The following is a 23,718-nucleotide window of genomic DNA, read 5'->3' on the forward strand; positions in this document are numbered from 1 at the left end:
AAAGACATCACTTGTGATGCTTGCCAAATGGGAAAACAAACAAAAAGTTCTTTTAAACCAAAGGAAGACATCTCTACTAAAAGACCACTTGAGTTGCTACACATTGATTTATTTGGTCCAACAAGAACTCAAAGCCTAGGTGGTAAATATTATGGTTTAGTGATTGTGGATGACTATACTAGGTTTGGTTGGATTTTATTTCTTGCACATAAAAATGAAGCATTTTCGGCCTTTGAACCTTTTTTCAAGAAAATTCAAAATGAAAAGGATTTGAAGATCTCTTCTATAAGAAGTGATCATGGCACTGAATTTGAAAACAATTTATTTAAATCCTTTTGTGAGGACTTTAGAATATCTCACAACTTCTCTTGTCCAAGAACACCATAACAAAATGGTGTTGTGGAAAGAAGAAATAGAAGCTTACAAGAGATGACAAGAGCTATGCTTTGTGAGAGCAATGTTCCAAAATTCCTTTGGGCTGAAGCGGTTAACATGGCTTGCCACATTTTGAATAGAACAATCATAAGGAAATTTTTGAAGAAAATCCCTTATGAACTTTGGAAAGGTTACCCACCAAACTTGGACAACTTGCACATCTTTGGATGCAAATGCTTTGTTCTTAATAACAAAGACAATTTGGGTAAATTTGATCCAAAGGCGTATGAGTGTTTGTTTGTAGGATATTCCACAACTAGTAAAGCATATAGAGTTTATCATCAAGATGCTAGGATTATTGAGGAGTCCATACATGTTACATTTTGTGATACTAACTTAGTACAAAGTATTTTGGAAGATTGTGATGCAGAAAATCAAGCTCAAAAGGACGTTGAAACTGTGCAAAATCAAGAAAATGGAAATTCTGGACAAGCTGAACCAGAAACTGCCACTACTGAAAATTCAAGAGACAATTTCATTTTGTCTCATGAATATGAAAGAGATCCTGAAGCCAGCAGCACCCAGAATCCCTTGGTATCTGAATCTGCCTCCAAGTCCACCAGACCTCATGAATGGAGATTCTTGAAGAATTATCCTGAGAAATTTGTTATTGGGGACATTTCTCATGGGGTTAGAACTCGGTCTTCAACAAGAAAGGCAAATGAAGGAACAAACATTGTCCTTCTCTCTCAAGTGGAGCCTCAAAATGTCAAGGAAGCCCTTAGTAACCCTTCTTGGGTTAAAGCAATGGAGGATGAGCTTCTTGAGTTTGAGAAGAACCAAGTGTGGACTTTGGTTCCAAGACCAAGTGGAAAGAAAGTGACCGGCACCAAGTGGATATTTCGGAACAAGTTAGGAGAAGATGGCAGCATTGCAAGAAACAAAGCAAGGCTAGTGGCACAAGGATATGACCAAGAAGAAGGAATAGACTTTGATGAATCCTTTGTCCCTGTTGCCCGAATGGAAGCCGTAAGACTTCTCTTAGCTTATGCTGCATTTTGTGGTTTTAAATTATATCAAATGGATGTGAAATGTGCATTTTTGAATGGTGTGATAGATAGAGAAATGTATATGGAGCAGCCACCTGGTTTTGAAAATAAAGAGCATTCTAACCATGTTTTCAAATTATCAAAAGCTCTCTATGGTTTAAGACAAGCTCCTAGAGCTTGGTATGAGAGACTTAGCTATTTTCTTTTGAAAAATAGTTTTCAAAGAGGTACCACAGACACAACTCTATTTATCAAGAATTCTAATGATTCTTTCATTTTAGTCCAAATATATGTTGATGACATTATTTTTGGATCAGCCAATGAATCCCTTTGTTCTGAATTTGAAAAACTCATGACAAGTGAATTTGACATGAGTATGATGGGTGAACTTAATTTTTTCCTTGGGCTGCAAATTAAATAAACTGAAAATGGTATTTTCATTCATCAAGAGAAGTATGCCAAGGAATTAGTTAAGAAATTTGGTATGGAAAATGCCAAACCCATGGGAACTCCCATGCACCCTAATTCAAAATTAGATAAGGGAGAAACTGAGAAAAATGTAGATGAGACTAGGTATAGAGGAATAATTGGTTCTCTTATGTACTTAACTTCCTCTAGACCCGATATTGTGTAAAGTGTTGGATTGTGTTCAAAGTTTCAATCCAAACCTAAAGAGTCACATCTTTCTGCAGTTAAGAGGATCATTAGATATGTTCATGGCACATCCAACTTTGGTCTTTGGTATCCTAAGATTGATGATTTTTCTGCAGTTGGTTATTGTGATGCAGATTTTGCCGGTGATAGAGTTGATAGAAGGAGTACTTCAGGCTTATGTTGCTTCCTTGAAAAGTCCTTGAATGTGTGGTCAAGTAAGAAGCAGCCAACAGTGGCTTTATCCACTGCAGAGGTTGAGTATATAGCTGCCTCTTCTTGTTGTTCTCAGCTTTTATGGTTAAAAACTCAGCTTGCCGATTACAAGTTAACTGTTGAAAATATTCCCTTATTGTGTGATAACATGAGTGCCATTAATATTTCTAAAAATCCAATTTTGCACTCTAGAACCAAGCATATTAAAGTGGAATTTCACTCAATAAGAGAACATGTTCAAAAAGGGGATATTAGCATTCAATTCGTTAAATCGGAAGAGCAACTGGCAGACATTTTCACTAAGCCACTGCCTGAGGACAGATTCTACATGCTTAGGAATAGTCTAGGAATTTTGAGTTATGATTTTTTGTTTAAAAATTGCTGATGTGCTTACTGGAGCATTTTGTCTCATAAACAGGTATGAGACAATTCTTGGCAGATGAAGGCCGTTCCCTTCAATCAGCGTGTTCTGAGCTTGTTACAAGTGAAGATTGATCTGGGCCAACCTCAGAAATTCAGATCATGGGTGGTCCAATGCATTTCCTTAAATACAACCATCTCTGGGCCCAAATATGAATGTTACATTTTTGTTTGGTTGATATTTTTCTTGGCTTGTGTGTTTAATTTTTGAAAAAGGGTTTTCATTAAATGTTTTCTGGTCCAAAAAGATTTTTAGTTTGATTTAAATTTTATTCAAAAAGGGTTTGAAATTTAAAATTAATTTTTAAATCAAATCAAATCTTTCTTTTATGAGGTCATGTCTTTTCAAGTCATGTCAAAAGATGAAGCAGTTGCATGGTTTATGAAAAACTTCTTTTGGGTACGGTTACCAACACTCCATCTCTTCCCTCCATTAACTTCTCCTCAACTCCTTGGTTACCTCCACTCTCTTTATTGCTTCTCTTCCCTCAAAAGCCTGAATCTTACCAAATGAGGAAGAAAGCCATTGCTAAAAGGCCTCCTCATGAAAAAATCTACAAGCCTCCCACAAAGCCTTCAACTCGCTCTCACGACCGAACATTCACACCCTTACCTTCTCCTCCTACTTATCCTCCAAGAACTGTCCCCATGGCACGGACCAAGAACACTCCTAGATACCCTGCCTCTGCCAAGCCGACGCCACCACCAAAGGCAACTCCTTCCAAACCTGGCTCTTCAAAACCAAGCTCTTCCAAAGGCAAACGTCCAGCGACTGAGAACCAGTTCCTGAGCCCTCACAACCTAAATCCAGGTCAGTTCCTGTGCGTTCTCAATGAGGTAAAGCTCGAGTTCCTCTTAAAACAGTTAAAGAACCAGACATTGGCCCTTTTGATCAAAAATCTCATTTTTTGACCTCTCATTCGAACTATAACCCCTATAGATTCAAATCTACCATGAATAATAACTTTTATGAGGGGGTTATCCAGTATCGTACCCTGTGTCCATCTTTTTTAGCTGATTTGTCATCTTTGAAAAGAAAAGGTTTTTGTTTGTTGATAACTTGATTTTTCTAGACTGGAATCATCTTTTTGACATCAAAAAGCCTGTTTATCCCTTATTGGTCAAAGAATTTTATGCCAACATGACATATCATGAAGGCACTGCTCACTCATATGTAAAGGGCCGAGACATAGTTTTAAACAATGAAACTATCAGTAATGCATTGAAGTATACTAATGTCGGGCCTTGTGCATACACTTCAGTTAAGTGGGATGAAGGTGTTGGTATCTCTTACAACGATGCATTGGCTCACATTTGTGAACATGTTTCTTTAATTGATGGCATCACACCCACTCACAAAGCCCTAGGATATGAATGTGCTCAGTTGCATCGAATTGTCAACCACATTATTCTTCCTCAGAGCGGTTCATATCAAAGGGTTTCTTACACAGACACACTTGTTTTGTATGCCCTGCGCACCAAAACCGAAATTTTATTTGCATATTTGATGGTTAGATACATGTTTGATTCTGTTAGGAGTGAAAAAGACAAAGCTCTTCCCTATGGCATGTTTCTAACTTGCATATTTGAGTATTTTGGTGTTGACTTGACCAATGAGAATTATCAAAATAGACATTCATATCTAAAGGGAGGTGGTGCAGTGAAACAGCCCAAAAGACCTACTCGATCTGAGAGGATGGTCTTAGATGATGAAGATGATGACTTTGTTCCTAAGGAATCTCCTCCTCTTTCCACTAAGGGTACCTCCATCTCTACTGGAAAGAAATCCGCTCTGCTGAATGTTGTCAAAGATGTTGTTCAGGAGTTTGTCTCCCAATCTAATCACATGATTGCCATGAGCAAGGAGCAAAGGAAACTAGCTAGCAAACATGAGAATTTCCTCTGAAAATCAAGGGATAGAGTGGCTGTATTTATGAAGTTCATTGATAATCTTAACCAGGATGAAGATCCAGCCACTGATGCTGAAGAGGAAGCGGATTCGGAGGGAAACGGTTCTGATGCCTAGTTTTTGTCTCATGAATTCTGTTTCTCTTGCTATTGTTGAACTTTTTTTTGGATGACTGTAATAACTCTGACTCATGTTGCACTTTTGTTCATTTAGGATAAACTTTGAACTGTGCTCTGACCTTCTCTTGCAGGATTTATAGTAATGTTTTTGTTGATCTTGCTTATTATCCGTCCTTGATGACAAAAGAGGGAGTAATAGCTGATTGAGACTTTGAATTGAGCTTTTCATTGCTGCTGAATGTTTCTGTGATTTATTTGTGAATTTTTGACTGCTGCTGTTGAGAGTGTTGAGCATAGAATTTTGTTTTGCATTTTGTGCTGATGAATGGAATGTATTGACATAACAATTGGAACTTGTTGCCATATGTCATCAGTAAGCCCTTGATTATTCTTGATACTTTGTTTCTGCTGCTGACATGATATGAAAAATACTGGGCTAAATCTGTGTTGCTGGTTATGTAATATCCCTTAGTCACGTTACATTATGTACATCTCTTTTTGTAAGTTTAATGTAAACAGAAACAAAAAGGAAAGAGCATAAATCCATGGGGAGCTACTCTTAAAAAGGAAAGGGGGAGCAACACAAAAGCAAGCAACATCATTCAAAGGGAAGTTTTTTAACTTTATTGAAATTCAATTCCCTTGGTTATTGTTTAAATATGTTTGTCATCAAGGGGGAGATTGTTGAGTTAAGAAATTAACTAAATTAATTAGTGATGACAAACATTATTTTTGGGCAAAATAAATAATTAGTGTTGATTATTGATAATTGCATATTACTAATTATTTATTATTGCAGGCCAAAATTCAAATTAATAGCCCAAATGGAATGGAAAATAAAACAAAGCTGATGGGTTAATAACATAAACGAAGCCCAAAAGGAAACAAAGCTGAGAAATTAAATCAGGCCAAGCAAATCACAACCCGATCCAAATCCGATTTGATTTCAGCAAGCAAACCTCTCTCTTTTGCTTCCAAAGCAACGTTCCTTTCTCCTCTGTTCCAGTCAAATCACTGAACTCAGAAAAAGTAAGAAAGAGAGCTTAGTCCCTAAGCTAGTCATGAAAGAAGAAGGAAAGAGAAGGTTAAGCAAAGAAGTGTAAGGTCTAATCAACCATATCAAGAAATGATCAGAAGGTTAAAGGTAACCAATTTCCTTATACATGCAACACACTTTTTTCTCTTCATCTTCAACTCTCTGCCACTCCGTTTTGAGCTAAATGGAAAAGAGGATTTCTGTTCTTCACTGCTGTGAATCTACGGTCACAAGTGATTCTTGGGGACCAAGTAGCTTCTCAATGGTTCAGATTCGGTTGACCATTGGAAGACTCTTATGGTTGCTGCTTTATGGCTTTCGGTCAAGATAGAAAAGTCAGAAGCAAAGTTTCTATTTTGAAGATTACTGGGAAAAAGGTGAACGGCTGGGTTGGTGAAGCTCAAGGCTCAAGAAGTTTACCTAGAAAGAAGAACCCAGCAACATGCAAGGAGATAAAAGAAGCTTGTTGTTCATTCAGAAGGTAAGGAAAGAAAACCAGAGTTTGGTAAGTTTTGTTCTATGAAGATTCCCTGAGAAGTTCCTCTACTTGGAATGTTTTCTTTCAAAGAAGCATTCTGCCAATACTGAAGAACTGAATCTGAGGCTTGCGAAGCTGATTTTTCACATAGCAAAGAGGCTGTTGATGAAGTCAATCTCCTTCATGTTTTACAGATTGTGATGTACTTTTCAATGTTTATCTTTCTGTAATTTCTTATGTGAAAAAGACATATTGAGAGAGCTCAAGTAAAAGCCATGAGTGGAAAAAGGTTGAGTGATACACTTGAGAGAAAAGCTTAGAGTTAATTTCAGATTTCTATAGGTATGTCTGTGTCTTGTATCTTGTACTTGTGAGGTATCCCTTTCTTAGTTGGGTTAGCACTAAGAGTGAAGAGTTAGGTATTAGCATAACCAATGTCAAGTTAGGTTAGAACTTGAGTGTGAAAGGGTTGTGTCAATCCTGTGGAATTGGTGTATGTAATACTTTTAACTATAGTGAAAATTCCTCCATTGTTATGGAGGAGACTGGACGTAGGTTGCATAGCACAAGGTAACTGAACCAGGATACATGTTGGTGTTAGCTTCTCTCTTCTCTGTTGTGTTATATTTTCTGATATTTATGAGACAAAAATAAATTGTCTCATAAATTTTCGCTGTTGAGTTCAAACAGAATCAAAATTAAAAGTTTGTTTTAAAGGGTCATTTCAATAACTTAAAAAAAAAGGCATAAATTCAACCCCCTTCTTTAAACCTACCACAACCTTCAGGTTCAATACTCCAATATATATATATATATATATATATATGAAAAAAAAACATTTCTTGTAGCACTGTTTTTTATTATTGTGTTTGTGACACACATATACATATTATTATATGTGTGTGGTGTGTGTCTATAATTATGATGATCATAAAAATATTATTATTATATTTTTATAAATTTGTAAACTTTTTTTAATTAAAAAATATTATTAAATAGTAACAAATTTTATTTTAATTTTAACAATATTTTTTAAAATATCGTAACGTCTTATATATATATATATATATATGGCGGTAGGTCATAAATCACTAGGAGTGTGATAGGCTGATAGCTCCTCAATATATAAAAATAAAAATGGCATCTCTGAAACAACGCCACAAGAAATGATGTGCAAATGCATTCCCAGTTTTTAAGTATATAATGGGTCATATATTTACTTATACATTAAGGGCTTTTTCTTTTTATTTTCCCCAATGGATACTTTTTCTAAATTTCTAATTTAGCATTTGTTTATCACTTTTTTTCGGCCTATTCATGGGGAACAATTTATATACATATAATCATATATACACTCTCTTATAAAAAGCAGTTATAAGTGTTGTTTGGCTTTAACTCTTCTTTCCAGTTTCCACTACTCAAGATTATTATATAGACAAAACGAAAAGTCCTTTGTTTATTTATTTACTTACTTTCTGTGAAGATTGAAAAGCCAATTTCTTTGTAGTCTGATAAGATTGAAAACACCTGCCACATTTTTTTAAATCACCAAATTAAATGAAACTTTATTATTAGCCCATAACCTTATATAGAGTGGTCCTTGCACAAGTTTACATTCTAATATGGCTTATATATACATCTTTAAATTTTTTTTAAAACAAACAATTTTTTTTCATTCATCACCATCAATTTCACTATCAGTTTTTGTTGGTATTCATCATCCAGTGACTACACAGGACTGTTGGACTAATGTAAAATGAACAGTTTGCTCCACTTTAATTTATTGAATTGAAAGTGAATAGAAGTTGATGTTAATAACTTAATTAATATCTCCCTATCTCCAAAAGCAAATGGCAAATACAACAATGTTCCTCCTTTTAGGACCACAAAAAAACTTTTGACCTAAGCCATGACTAGCAAAATAAATGCAAGTATGAGCATGACATTGTTGACTACTATTTTATTATCATATATGACTCTTATTTACGGGTGGAAATGGATCGGATCGAGTTGAACTTTAATGTCGATGAGTCTGATTTATGTCGCAAATATATCGTTCTTAGTTATCTTTTATAGGCTTATTTTTCCAACCTATTTAAAAATTTGACTCAAAATAATAAACTTAAAATATCTAAATTTATATCACATATATTTTAGAATTTATAATTCACTATTTATAAATCATAAGTGACATATATATTAATTATTAGTCTATATCACAACAATACATATAACCAAACAATAGTTTATGGATATAAACTCTTTCTTTTAACAAAAACAAAAAATATATAATGTTGACTTTAGTATTGACTATTATTTTTTTTAGTTCATTATAAATGAGTAATTGAATGTCCAAATTAACAATAATTGATTTTTACAAAAATAATATTTTAATGAGTTGTCCAACAAATTTACATTAGCCTGAATTTTTGTAATTAATAGACTTTACAAAATATTTAAATTTAGACTGTTAAATAAAATAATGAAGTAAGCTTAACCGAATTTAAAACAAGCAAACCAAGAGAGAAACCCTCAAAAGATAGTCCGATCCACTTTTCCCCTTACTCTTACTCAAATATTAACGATAATGGTGAAATTACTTATTTTTCTCATTTTTTAAACTAAATTAATCTCTATTGATACTATTAGATGATATTATATAAATATATTTTTTATTATAAACATAAACATCTTTAAAATTTTTGTGATGCTATATCTATATATATTTGGTATATTTATTATTTTAATAAATATTGACTTCGTCCTCTAGATAATATATAAAAGAAAGTTATTGCAAGTATATAACAAATTAAAGATTATTTTGGTGTCGTTTCAGTTTTGGTATGTATAGGTGTCAGAGACTTTGATCACATGTATGGACGATTTATTTACCCTAATATTGGTGAATCAACAAATTTCAATATAAGTTAGCACAATGACATTAAAAATGAACAGAATAATAAATCATGACTACTCATTTAGTCGGCCTTTGACTCACCAAACATTATTAAAGATTTTAATTGATCAATATTTGAGTAAATTATTTTATCGGTGGGTCGTTTATATAAATTATAAATAATCAAAGTATTTAATAATCTATAAATTCTCATAATTTCCCATCTCTATTGATAGATCATTTTCAGACTTTTAAGAAGCCCTCTACTTAATTATTTAGTGCGTGTGGAAGAAATCTACTTGAATTGATTTTTCAGTGATAAGGAAGTGTCTATATACATTTCTTTATTTAGGGAGACAATATATAATTAGAAACCTGAATTTCGCTTTGAATAAATTGGTGTTTTTTTTTCGGTTTGAATCTCACAATTCACAAACCAGATAGATTGTTATAGATTTGTATGCATTATTCCTTGTCTAGCTAATTGTACGTTTTTGTACTAAGAAAAAATTTTTGGTTTATATTTATTATTTATAATTTCATCAAATTTTTAATTAGATATTTATGATTTAAAAATTTGTAATTGAACTCTTATATTAAATAAAATATTTTAATTAGGTCTTTTCTAATTATTTTTCTTTGTTAAAAAATATAATATTTTAAATATTTGTTTTTGTATTTGATATGATATGGTATAAATTATAAAACATTTGAAAGCAAATATTTTAGAATTAGTATATTTTTTAAATTACAACTAATAATAAACCAATCATAAATTTTCATCTAATATAAAGATTTAACTACAGATTTTTAAAATATAAATATCTAATTAAAAAATTAATAGAATTATAAACCTCAAACAATTTTTTTCTTTTACCCACAACAAAGAATTCTTTTTACTCTAGAAAACCTTTGAGATGAGAATGTATGCAAATTAAATTCCAATTTATGGAAAGAGCCTGGAATTTCTCTGTCATTGTGATGAAATAAAAAATAATATTGAATAAACACATATACAGCTTACTTGATTAATTAAATTAAATTTATAAAATAATTTCTAGATTAAAAAAAGGAGAACCTTAAAAATACTAATAAATAACATATAACAAATTGCATGGAAATACATATATTTTCTTTTTCTTTTGGTTTTTTAAAGAAAAGAGCAGCTAAAAGTTTTATTTTCAAAATATTGGCTTCACGTGAATTATGTCAAACGCAGAACCATCCATATGAAAGCTGCCTCCAATTTGCATTTTGTCAATAAATGATGTAACTCAATGAGTAAAATATTCAGCAGATAATATATTTTTTTAAAAGTGTGAGAACTTTGCATGGACTTTTCCATGGACGAATCACAATTTGACATCAAAAAAAATTCTATATATAACTGATGACAACACTTTCATGAAGAAATAAATCATAGTATTAATTAATTAATTAATGAAACAGAAGAATGAATTTAAAATATTTTAATCACTTTAAACTACACTAAACTGTCATCAACAATAAGTTGGAATAAATTATTTTATAAGTTAGCATATCAAATCACAAAAAATTATATACGTGGAAGTGTATTTTTATTCATAAAAAATAAAAATTAAAAATTAATAAAAATTTGGTATATTAGAGATCGAAATCCTAAAGTTACTATTTATATGTGAGCATGATATTCATTAAATTCTAAAGTCCAAACACTACCAGAAATACGGGCGTTACCAACGGGAAGATACCCACGAATCAAAAACAGTGGTAAATTTATATGATCGTGTTAATCACTTGCAACGTCTTGTACTTCCGTGGCTAAATTTTTGTGAAATTTTTCGACGGTTTTATTTGTTCGTGGCCAACTTGAGATGAGTTCTCTCAATTACCACAGATCTAATGATCACCGTGACAAATTCATACGATTTTCACTTCAAAATTTTGCGCTTAATTTTGTGTTTTCCTCCATCCCTCTCAAAATATTTTTATGCAGTTTATATTTTTTCCAATTTTAAATTCTAATCTAAGGTAAATTCAATTTATCAGGGTGCAGGCTTTTCCAATTCCTCAATTGTTAGTTTTTTTTTCCTCCTTTCTTTCGAGTGCTGCCACTGACAAAGTAATAAAGTTTGCTAATAGTTTGATTTTAGATGTGGTTAATCATGTGCAATTTTTTCATTTACTATGATTCTTATACTCTGCCATATCTCCGAATCTTGTTTTTTTTCTTACTTACTACTAGTTCGCTGATTTGGTTAATTTACCCTTCTTAATTTAATATTAATTTTTTAGTGTGGTTATGTTGTTCATTACTTTGTAAAAATCAGATTGTAATGTAATTAAACAGATTAATTCATATACATACAATTTTACTATTTATATTTTTTAGTTGTCAAATTTTTTATTCGTACTCTTTCTGACCAAATGCAGTTTCAGTGCCCAATTCCACAGTATGCATTAATTTAAAGACTTTAGTGATGGAATAAAATGATTTAATTAAAAATAAATGTTAAAATTATAAAAAGAGTACCAAAAGAGTACAAAAAAAAGTACATATTTATCTTTAACAAAATAACTCTAGTTAATTCTAGAAAATAAAAAATAATAACTATAATTGATTGGAATAATAACTAATTTAATTACTCACTATTAATTTACGACAATATTAATGAACAAAGTCCTAACTCTTAAAATTCAGAATATTAGTTTTATACATACATTTTATTATTCTATCTATTTATTATCATTTGATTAGTTTAATAGAAAAATAAAATAAAATTAATTTTCATTTTCTAACTATGTACAAAATTTGTATTCTTTTTCAATCCAAGGGTATCAAATTCTTAAATTTTAAGTTTATTTATTTTAATTTTTATTGATACCATTTTTTTAAATCCAATAAGTTAAAATTTTAAATTTTAATTAGTATGTAAAATTTTTGAAATATAGTTTAAAGTTATAAAATTTATAATTTAATATTTTTTATTAAAGTTAAATTTTATTCTAAATTAAAATTGAGAGTTACTTCACTAAACAAAATTTAAATTAACATATATAATAAGATAAATGAAATTTTTAGCGGCAATGTTAAATGTAACTTCTTTTTGGTAGTCCACTTACCCAATTTTCATGGTAACTCCCTCACACTTTTCTTTTTCCCAAATCCCCTGTTTGTTAGCTCCTACAGTTGATTCAAGTTTGATAACATGCCGCCAACCCCTTTGCTAATAACATTTTCTTTGGTTTCTCTAAATCCGTAATTTCTTAGTTCCTATACTCAGATCAAGCCAACTAACCTTTCACTCAATCCGTTTCTGTTTAGGTTCTGAGTACGATCGCACTGGACATTTTGTGGAAGAGCAAGGGATCACGATTTGCAGTTCGAGTGCCATCAGTTCGAGTCGCCAGAGAAGCAAGCAAAATCAATCCAAACCCAAATCGCAAAGAAGACTTCCGCTCACCGTCACTCTCTCTGGTAGTGCTCTGAATCTTACTTCTCTAAAACACTATCCGATGGATTTAAGTTTTCTCTTCTTATCCTGTTGTTGGTGGAGATGAGTGCGTTGGCTTGGATTTGCATGTTTTATTCATTTATCCTTTTTATGATATAGAGAATGAACTAATGGTACAAAGTATAATTTAAATGTATAAATATAAGTAGCTACTTAGTAGTATGTGCTAATGTGATTAATTACATTCCTAATTAACCTTAGTTCTCTTTTATATGCTGAAATTCCTAAAATCAACATTATTTTGGTAATGCTCATGGCCATAGCAAAGTAGCAAACAAGAGTTATTGTTTACATTCCTTAGCATTTCTTGTGTTTCTTACTTTTGAATCTGATTTTATGCATTTAGTTCTGTATATTCTAAATCACTTCAGAAGAAGAAGTTCCACCATTTAGATCACTATGGTAGCATCCATTCTTCAAACATGTAATTTTTTATATACTCAACTTTTTTAAGAGCCTAATCTTTGTGAATATTTCTTTTTATATGAGTGTTATTTTGTGATCATAATAATGTTAGTCAGTGTAGTTCAAACTATTTTCATGAGAGAGATTTTAGTTCGATGTATGAAGAAGAAGGAAGCTCCAAGAATGGTAAGAAGCATTTTATGTGTTTACAGGGCAGATTGATCAATAAAAATGAGGTGGCAGTAAAAAAACTTCTTAAAAAATGTAAGGATACTTTATTTGATTTACTTCTTTCTTTCGTTATAGCACTAGACAGTAGTTGAGACTATTTGTTGACGATGATTCTTTCAATTATTAAAGCGTAGTTGTTGTTGTGTGATTGAAATTTGAAATTATTTAACAGAGAACAAGAAGAGAGAATTCATAATTGAAGTGGAGGCTATAGGTCATGTTAGAGATAAATATCTTGTGTGCCTGTTTGGAGGGAGTTAAACAGGTACTTATTTTTAGCAAAGCAAATCATTTTTAGCGTTTGTTTCAATGTTTAAGCTACTAATGGATTAGTATGTGAATAATGGTAACTTAGAGTAATGGATGCATGTTGCCATGGAACAAGGAACACTTACCTGGGAGGTTCGCATGCTCGATAGTTACCTAGCAAGTTCAACTTTCTACTTTAAAATATTGACTTTGATAATTGCTAACACATTTCTATTTTTACTTTTAAATTCTTTGTCTCTAAATAGTTTTGATTGCAATATGATATCTTACTTACATGAAGCAATTGAATTAAAGTTGTTTAACAGGATATAAGTCTAGCAATATATATATTGATTAATGACGAGTTTAATGAGATGTATGTTTTATGTTGTGAAAATGAAAACTCAGCCTTATTGGATATGCATTCTTACTTTTTTTTTAACTACGTTAAATTATTATTTTAAATAATATCTTGGGACATTTTTTTTCTTGAATTAAGAGATAACACAATCTTATTTGAATGTTTTTGCAGGTACTCCCATGAAGACGTTAAAGATCTAATAATGATGCATTCTGATACTTGATTTTGTAATAGTTTAAACTCATTTACTTCAGGATATTTGCTTTTCAACATTATTACTTAAATTTCACATTTTTATTACTAAGAATACTACTTATATGGATATGGCTACTTTTTTTAATTTTGTATGATATAATTTTGTAATATATATATATATATATATATATATATATATATATATATATATATATATATATATATATTTTAATTTATCTTTTATGATTAGCCACGGAAAAATCGTGGCTAAATAACCCACCAACATTAGCCACGGATAAAATTGTGGCAAAAAAGCCCAGCCTGTTAATATTAGCCACAGAAAAAATTGTGGCGAAATTATACTTGTTGGTTATATGGTTATCATTTAGCCACGGTTTAGAGTGTGGCTAAAGTAGTGAAAACCGTGGCTATGCAAATGTCTCCACGGATCACAAAACCGTGGCTAACAGGCCAAAAACCGTGGCTAACTGAAAATGCGTCGCCCTTGTTAGCCACGGATACCCATTCGTTGCTAACGCTTCATTGCCACGGTTTTTCTTGATTTTAGCCACGGTTTTTTCCGTGGCTAATCACCGTGTTTCTGGTAGTGAAATAAAAATAGTATTTAAAGTCCAAAAAATAATATATCTAAAGTCTAAAAGATAATATTTAATTTTATTCTCATTTAATTCTAAATAAAAAAATTATAACTAATTTAATTTATTATTTATAACAATCAATGAGATTACTATTATTAATTAAAGAGCAATGTTAAAGGACCAGCAATTTTTGTGATTGATAGCCATCAAATAGCCATCAATGATTATTTAAGGGTGTGAGATTAGTGTAAGATTTCATCTAATGACTCACATTTTTCTATTGATTATATACGGGCTAAAATTCAATAAAATTGCTGACCCTTAGACTTTTCCATAATTAAAATTAATATATGTATTCCCCACAAACAAATTAAAATACTAAACAATTTCCTAACACAATACCCTGATTGATCAACCAATAAACGGGGTTTAAAATTAAACGGAAATATTTGATGAAAAAAATAGTCCAAACTTGTTTTATCTTTCTAACGTTATCGAAAATTAAATGTCTCTCGCCAATCAAAATTTTCCAGCTTAACCACAACGTATCCAAAAACCTTGACTTCTACGTATACCTAAGGATTCACAACATCTAACCATATTTTCCATGCGTTTAATTTTTCTTAATTGGGATTAAAATATTGATTTGTTTATACCAACATTGGATTAAGCTAAATTTAATTAATGTTGCTCGTGCGTGAGGGTGTAATATATATATATATATTTTTTTTTTTTTTCTTCTTATGCATATAAGCAGTAGTATAATTAAGTTGATGTTTGAAGCAACTTTCACGAGTTCCAAGGGGCAAGGGCCTCACTTATATGTAATAATGTTCATACACAAGTTGGCATCAAATGCATACAGATTGTGACAACATAGTCAATGTATGTGAACCAACCATATATACATGCATCTTAGTCTTCTGTGTCCCATCAAATATGGAAATTTTTGTTTTTTTTTTTTAAAAGAAATTTTCTTTCGGAATTTTGGTTGTGACGATTGGTAATAGGATCAAGAAATAAAATCTACCTACGCCAGTTGAATAATAGGACTTTGAATATGTATTAATGTCATATGTAAAAAATGCTAATAAGTAAAAATTGTTGTTCTAGAAACCAGAACGAATCAAGAAATTCAATCGCGTTAACTAGAAACTGTTCACTAAATTAGTCCAATTTAGTGTAAAGATCAATCAATAATAAATTGATAAAAAAAAGTTAAATAATTGGTTAATCAGTCAAATTAATTTAATTATTTAATAGTTAATTAATATAAAATAATACATTAAAAAATATTTTTTTAAAAATTATATATTTTATACATAAATATATGATTTAAATTTTTAAATTTCTAGTTTTATTGATTCAATCACCAACTCAGTTGTGATAACCTTGGTAAAAACAAGTTTAAGGTGAGAGAATCTAAAATATTGTATTCATGGGGTATTTTTTATATTTTCTGAATGGATTAAGCGTCAATATATTGTAATTATCAGATAGAACATTGTGTTGATTGCTACCTTATACTCCTAAATTTATATTTGAGATTCAATTAAACATACAGGTATTATAGCCTAAAAATTTTGATTCCTGTTGCCTCTTAAACCATTCTGTTAGTTATCTGTTAAATTAATTTCTAAATAGAAATAATACCAAAGACTTTTATACTTTTAACATATTAAATACATTTAAATTTTTTCTACATTTAATCATTATAATTACAATAAAATACCGATCACACCATTGAATATATTAGATTACTATAACTCAAATAATATAGTCTCTTCATACTTACTTACTTAAAGGTCGCGATGTGGGACTCTAAACTTTAGAAAATAATAATAATAATAATAATAATAATATTATAACACCACAACACTACCAATTTTTATTGGTTTTTGTAAGAGTTACAAGTAACAGGATGGTCAACATTATTATTGTGCAGTAACTATAGTGGTATAACACTAACAGTAACATCCTCAGTAAGACCAAAAATCAAAGGCTTGATCTTCATCAACAACAGGGAGCCCAAAATTGCAAGTGTTGTCATGATCATCATCATCTTCAATCTTTGGTAAGAAAGAGAGGGTTTTCAAGAGGTTGTTATTGTTATTATGTTGTTGATGATGAGAAGAGAAATCATGATGAGGTGAGGAGGAATGGTTTCCATCAGTGTAGTTTGGGCTATCAGAATCAAGCACATCGCTTTTTGATGAATTGGTGGTTGTGGCATCTTCCACTTTGGAGATCATATTCACACCCACCTCCTCTATTATATGCTTTGAATTCACACCATCATCCAAACCTTCTTCTTCTCTGGGAATTACTCTCTTCTTCAATGAATCAACCTGCAACAAGCAAATTGTAAATTGACCAACACAACTACTAAAGGCTTATAATAAAAATTGATTATTAGTTATTACCTGCTGTTGTAAGTTGAGATTGTCACGAAGGAGAAGATCATATTGTTGTTGAAGGGTATCAAAGCTTTGTTTCAATGCAGCAAAATCTTTCTCAATTCGCTTGGTCTTGAACCTTGCTCTTCGATTCTGGAACCATATGGCAACTTGCCTTGGATGCAAGCCAATCTGCTTTGCGAGTTGGAACTTTCTTTCGGGTTCAAGCTTGTTGTCCACCTCGAAACTCTTCTCCAGAAACTCAACTTGGTCGCTTCTCAGCCTCTTCTTCTTGTAACTGCTGCTACCTTGTTGCTGCAAGCAACAGTCATAGTCTTCATCATCAGCGCCAAAAGTGTTGTCTTCCAATAACAAGGGCCCATTTCTGATCTCGCTGCCACTAACACTAACACTCTCGAAGTTCACCACTGATTTTGATCCTGCCAATGGAAAAGAAAAGAAGGAAATTAAAGAATTTGTGTTAGAAATTAGAATGAAGGGTGTGGAAGAGAAAGGATGATAAAACCTTGGAAAGAAGGTTGAGAGGGGTGAAAAAGGGTTTGATTATGTTGGCGGAGATGAGGAGCATAGAGTTGGTTGATAGCCTCTTCCATGAAAAGAGATGATGAAGTAGCAGAGGATATGGAAAAGAAAATGAATGCAAGAATGGGGAGAGTGACTTAAGAGGCGGTGTACTCTGCTAACGGATAACTGCTATGCTTCCAATGTGAATGAAACACAGACAACAACAGTATGGTCACACACTCCCACATTCTTCTATTTCATTCCTCATCTTTTATTTATGGTAGAAACTACAGTTACCTTTACAGTTACACTACTTTTACGTAAACTTGATAGTCGAGAGTCAGTTGAATGATTTAAAATGTTTAATTAAATTAAGGTGGAAACTCAAGTGGAGTCGAATTCACGTGAAGTTGATATTGAGAGTCGTTAAATAATTTAACTGATTTGACTAAATTTTCATCTAGCGGCTCTCAACTATCAACTTCATGTGAAGTTGACTGCACCTGAGTTTTCACCTTAAGTTAAATGCATTTGAGTTTTCACTTTGTTTATAACTAATTATAATATAAATATATAAAAAATAAAGAAAATTATTTCCTAGCCTTTTCTTTAAAAACACATCCAAATGTGGACAAAGTGAGTCAATTAATTAAAAAAATTCTAAATGATACAAGCTGATAACTAGATAACCTATGTCAGATAAACCATAAGATGTGTATAATAATCCACAATAAACATCTCAAATTGTCATGTATAATTTAATAGCAATAAGACACAACAATGTATAGTAATTAATAAATAAACCCATGTAATTTCCAACACGTGAAGCTCTGATCTTCCGTTTATAATTGGTTCGTCATTACAATATATCAGTTCTCTTCTCTACTTCTCAACTTGCAGGATCTACATAGGAAATTAAATAAGCGCTGATAATTAGATACAAGGTACATCTCAATTCTCAATAAAGATCACAGATTGGAGATTATTTGTCTTATATATGCAGTAGATCAGAGCAGGACATTGATTCCTATAATTAAAGTAACAGAGAGGTTTGCACATGTTCTGCTCAATTGGTTTCATTTCTATATATATATATATGAAGAAAATAAACGCAGATATTTGGTGCTTGTTACGTTATTCACTCAATACATCGATGTTGGAACACAAGAATAAAGTATGAACAGACACATGCATGAATCTATATATACCTTAAAGCTTATAACATTTCAATATGCGGAGTTTTCACGAGCAATTGGCTAGCTAGTTTTTTACTTTTCTTCAATTCATATGCTGGCTTCTTTTCTTTATAATTAATGTGCAAAATGACCATTTAAATGTACTTGCTTTGAAGGGGAAGTGGTTAAATTAAGCAAAGCTATTATATGATGATGATGATGATGATGATGATGGACTTTTGACTTGAATGTGTGTTCCTTTATTTTCAAAGCTATTTATGTCAAGACTTTAGGGAGGGGTAAATTATATATATACTGAACTAGAGAACAAAACGAAATGTCAAGGAATTTGGTACGCTTTTTGAATGTCTGTTCCAAATTCGATGGTATTATATATGTATACATTTAAAATTTTAATAAATAAATAAATAATGAAAAAGTCTAAAAGGCCAGCACTTATATTAAAAGCTTGATCGAGTCTGTATAAATAGTAGTTGGTTATCTATCTTTCCAGAGGCTTATGCAGAAGTTTTAAATAGGCTTCAGTCTGATCATTGCCCTATTCTGGTGCGTTGTAAAGGTCGTCCTCAGCCTAAAGGGAATCGACCTTTCCGATTTGTTGCTGCTTGGGCTACTCATCCTGGGTATAAAGATATTGTGAACCAGTCATGGTGGTCTGGTAATAGAGGAATTCATGGCAAGCTTTCAGAAGTACAGAAGAATTCACTAGAGTTTAACTCGAAGGTATTTGGTAACATTTTTGTTAAGAAATGTGAATTAGAGCAGCAGATTAATTATTTACAAAAGCGTTTGGAAGTGGTGGATAGTATTTATTTGCGTCAGAAAGAGCAACAGTTGCTTGATGATTATAATAATACTCTAGTGCAAGAAGAGCTCCTATGGTTCCAAAAGTCCAGAGAGCAGTGGGTAAGGTTCGGGGATAGGAATACAAGATTCTTTCATATTCAAACTCTTGCGCGAAGGAAGCATAATAAGATTCATGGCCTTTTTCTCAAGGATGGAGTGTGGGAAACTGATCCAGAGGTTCTGAGTCAAGAAGCAGAGTCTTTCTATAAAAGCTTATTCTGTCATTTGGATGATGTTGATGTGGGTTGCCTTGGTGATGTGCCTCTTCCTTCTCTGAATGAGGAAGCTTGCAATAATCTTACGGCACCAGTTACTATGGAGGAAGTCAAAACAGCTGTTTTTCACATGAACTCTTTTAAAGCTCCAGGTCCGGATGGGTTTCAAACTTTCTTCTTCAAAGAATATTGGGAGATCATTGGTCTTGATGTTTGGAAGATGGTTAAGCAGGCATTCTCCGGTGTTACTCTTGATCCGAGAATGTTGGAGACTTTACTGGTTCTCATTCCAAAGGTTGAATCACCGGTATCTATGAAAGATTTCAGGCCGATTAGTCTCTGCAATGTAGTTTACAAGATCATCACGAAGGTCCTTGTTAATAGGCTTCGTCCTCATCTTGCAGAGATTGTTGGCCCGCTTCAAGGAGGATTTATTCCGGGACGAGGAACTCCTGACAACATCATTATTGCTCAAGAAGTCCTCCACTTTATGAAGAAGACTAAATCAAAGAAAGGCACACTGGCCTTTAAGATTGATCTGGAGAAAGCTTATGACAGAGTTGACTGGAGGTTTTTAGCTCATACCCTTAAGAGCTTTGGTTTTCCTATTCCTACACTTAATTTGATTATGAATTGTGTCACTGCTTCTTCCTTATCTATTCTTTGGAATGGGAGTCGGCTGAATGGCTTTACTCCTAGCCGAGGTCTTAGACAAGGAGACCCTATGTCACCCTATCTTTTTGTGTTGTGTATGGAGCGACTGGCATGCTTTATTAGTCATCAGGTTGATTTGGGCTTGTGGGAGCCGGTTGCTATTTCTAGAGGGGGACCAAGAATATCCCATTTAATGTTTGCGGATGACTTGCTTCTATTCTGTAAAGCTACAAAGAGACAAGTGCAAAATGTGATGTTGGTTTTAGAGACTTTTTGCAAAGCATCTGGGATGAAGATTAATGTGGAGAAGTCTAAAGCGCTTTGCTCCAAGAATGTCTCTACAACAAGGAAAGAGGTTTTCACTGGGGTATCCTCTATCAGATTTGTCCAGGATTTGGGCAAGTATCTTGGAGTTACCCTTAGCCATTCTAGAGTGACTCGTTCAGCTTTCAATGGTGTCCTGGATAAGATTCGGAGTAGGCTAGCAAGCTGGAAAGGGAGTTTACTCAATCGGGCTGGTAGACTCTGCTTGGTTAATTCTGTTGCCGCTGCTATTCCCACGTACCAGATGCAGGTCTCTATTTTTCCCAAAGGAATCATTAGTAAATTGGAGTCTATGATGAGGAATTTTCTTTGGAAAGGACAAGTTGATGGAAGAGGATTGAATCTTGTTAGTTGGAAGGTACTGGTTACTCCAAAAAAATATGGAGGTTTGGGGATTAGAGATCCTTATTGTGTAAATATTGCTCTTCTTGGGAAGCTAGTTTGGACTTTTTTCCAGCAGCCAAACAAGCTATGGGTCCAATTATTGGACGCCAAATACCGATCATCTCTATATGACTGTTTTAGTTATCCTAAGAACAAGGACTCTCCCATTTGGAGGTGTCTTTGCAAGGCTTGGAAAGTGTTGAAGGATGGGTTTGCTTGGTGTATTGGAGATTTGAACCAGAATTTTTGGTTTTCTAGCTGGAGGAGAGAAGGACGGTTATCTAATGAGATGGATTATGTCCACATTTCTGATTCGAATCTCCGGATACAGGATATTTGGTCGGTTGGTAGGTGGCATTTGGATACTCTTTATTCTCCTTTATCTCAAAATCTGAAAAATAATATTCTCTCTTACAATCCAGATGAACAAGCAGGTCCGGAAGTGGGTTGGTATTGGAGTGGGTCTGCTGCCAAAGTCTATGACTCACGCAATGGTTACTTGTGGTTGTGTAAGCAGCTGTTTGGTTGGGAGGAGAGGGAGAATTGGCTTTGGCTTTGGCGTCAGCTTGTTCCGGAAAAGCATAAGTTTTTGGCTTGGTTGTGTCTTAAGGAGGCTCTTCCTACTGCAAGTTTTCGCTTTAGAAGAGGGATGTCGTCATCGGATAGGTGTCCAAGATGTCTTTCTAGCCAGGAATCGGTTATACATTGTATTCGGGATTGTCCAAAAGCTCAGCTTGTCTGGCAAAGGTTGGATATTCCTTGTCATCCTTTGGATTTGAAGAACTGGTTCTTGTATCATAGCAGAGAGCACACATTCAAGTTCTTTTCGGGACTTTGGTGGATATGGCGAGCAAGGAATAACGACATCTTTAATCCCCATGAAACTTGGCCTCCGGAAAAAGTCATTTGTCTGGCATTAACTTCAGAAAAGGAGCTTAGAAATATTTTTGAATTACAACGTATGTCCCTTCCCTCTACTCTAAATGGTTTTTGGAATCCCCCATCCATTGGTACTTTTAAGATTAATTGTGATGCTAGTTATTTTGGTTCGGGTGATAGTGTTGGTTTTGCTTGTGTTATTAGAGATTGTAATGGGAGCTGGCAAAGGGGGTGTTTGGGAATGATTGAGAGTAATAGTATTCTTCAAGGAGAATTGTTTGCTATTTGGAGAGGATATCTCTTAGCTTGGGATGTGGGTCAACGAGATGTTATTTGTGAGACGGATTGTGTGGAAGCATTTAATCTTGTTACTCAAGATGGTTTTGGGTTTATTGATCCACTGGTGCTCAAAATAAGAGATATCATGCATTGGAATTGGCGTGTTGACTTTCGTTTGATTATGAGAGATGCAAACACGGTGGCAGATACTATGGCAAAGATGGCGATGAAGTTACAACTTTCGCATGTGGAGCTTCTTTCACCTTGGGAGGAGTTTAAGAGTAGTCTTAAACGGGACTGTCCCTCTATTTAAGCAGTTCCTTGTTTTGTTTCTTTTGTTTTTCTTTGTTTAATTTATTTCAGTCACCAAAAAAAAAAAATCTGGTTAACACTTAACTAATAAAAAAAAGTGAATAATTTTACACAATTAGATGTAATATCATACTATTAAAAATATTATAATAACTAATTGATGGTTACAAATTACAAAATTTGTTCGTCTAGCACTCATAAATAATTATACAAGAATGTTGTAAATTACCAAAAACAGCAGCAACAGCACATAGCTATCCAGCCATTTTAATTTCAACTGATTCTACCAGCTGCTTTGTGCAGGATTTCCTTGTCTCACATACATACTCTTGTAATAATCTTGTGAGTTCACTCACAATTTGACATACATATGACATCATCTATATGTGAAAATCTATGTGCTCGTCATCATATATAGTGTGAGAAAAGTTTTAATTTCTTAGGGTTTTCTAATTACTATTATCCACCTAATTAACTTAATTAGTGAGTCATTATTAGTCATTACTATATTTTACCGTCTTAATGAAAGTGAATACAAGTAAAGAAAAGAGTGGGAATCAAAAGCAACCATTGAAGACTACTACAAGTGATGGAAGAACACAATTAAAAAAATTCGAACTAATATATTATATTTGAGGAATAATCTGATTTTGTGTGTATTGTTTAGTTACTTATTAGTGTTATGTTTATGTTTTTTTTTTTTGGTTGAATGTTATCCTTGATGATAATGTCAAAGTTTAATCACTTGACACTAGAATTCTGTACTCCTTGAAAAGATCGAGCTTTTCACTAAAAAGAATGAAAGTATTGAGATATGAAATAGTAGTGGTGATATAAGCAGAAGAAATTAAAGCGATACTCTTTTACTTCTCTATTTATTTTAACCTCTCTTTCACCAAATTATTTTACTCCCTTATACTTATTATCCGATATCCTCTTTTGTATTTTTGGTGTAACAGTGTAAATTTCCTTTTATATATAGTAGCATTTTCATTAATCATTATTCACGAGATGGGATATGAATT

General features: G+C 32.6%; 1 protein-coding gene across 1 annotated transcript; it reads right to left on the reverse strand.

The window, feature by feature from the left end:
* Positions 1-16,545: 16,545 nt before the first annotated feature.
* LOC112734023 (homeobox-leucine zipper protein HAT5) lies at positions 16,546-17,876 on the reverse strand. Its single transcript, XM_025783199.2, has 3 exons — positions 17,606-17,876; positions 17,107-17,519; positions 16,546-17,031 (listed from the first exon to the last, which is right to left on the reverse strand). Exons 1-3 carry the CDS (start codon positions 17,691-17,693, stop codon positions 16,663-16,665), a joined length of 870 nt encoding a protein of 289 aa, XP_025638984.1. The 5' UTR covers positions 17,694-17,876; the 3' UTR covers positions 16,546-16,662.
* Positions 17,877-23,718: the final 5,842 nt, after the last annotated feature.

This window comes from Arachis hypogaea, chromosome 3 (assembly GCF_003086295.3).
Source record: "Arachis hypogaea cultivar Tifrunner chromosome 3, arahy.Tifrunner.gnm2.J5K5, whole genome shotgun sequence".
NCBI lineage: Eukaryota > Viridiplantae > Streptophyta > Magnoliopsida > Fabales > Fabaceae > Arachis > Arachis hypogaea.

Bases quoted from the DNA above. Each gene is read 5' to 3' on its own strand.
- LOC112734023 (XM_025783199.2), bottom strand. From the start codon at position 17,693: ATGGAAGAGGCTATCAACCAACTCTATGCTCCTCATCTCCGCCAACAT. The intron at 17,520-17,605 runs GTTTTATCATCC...TTCCATTGGCAG, and splicing joins CTCTCAACCTTCTTTCCAAG to GATCAAAATCAGTGGTGAAC. The intron at 17,032-17,106 runs GTAATAACTAAT...TGCTTGTTGCAG, and splicing joins ATCTCAACTTACAACAGCAG to GTTGATTCATTGAAGAAGAG.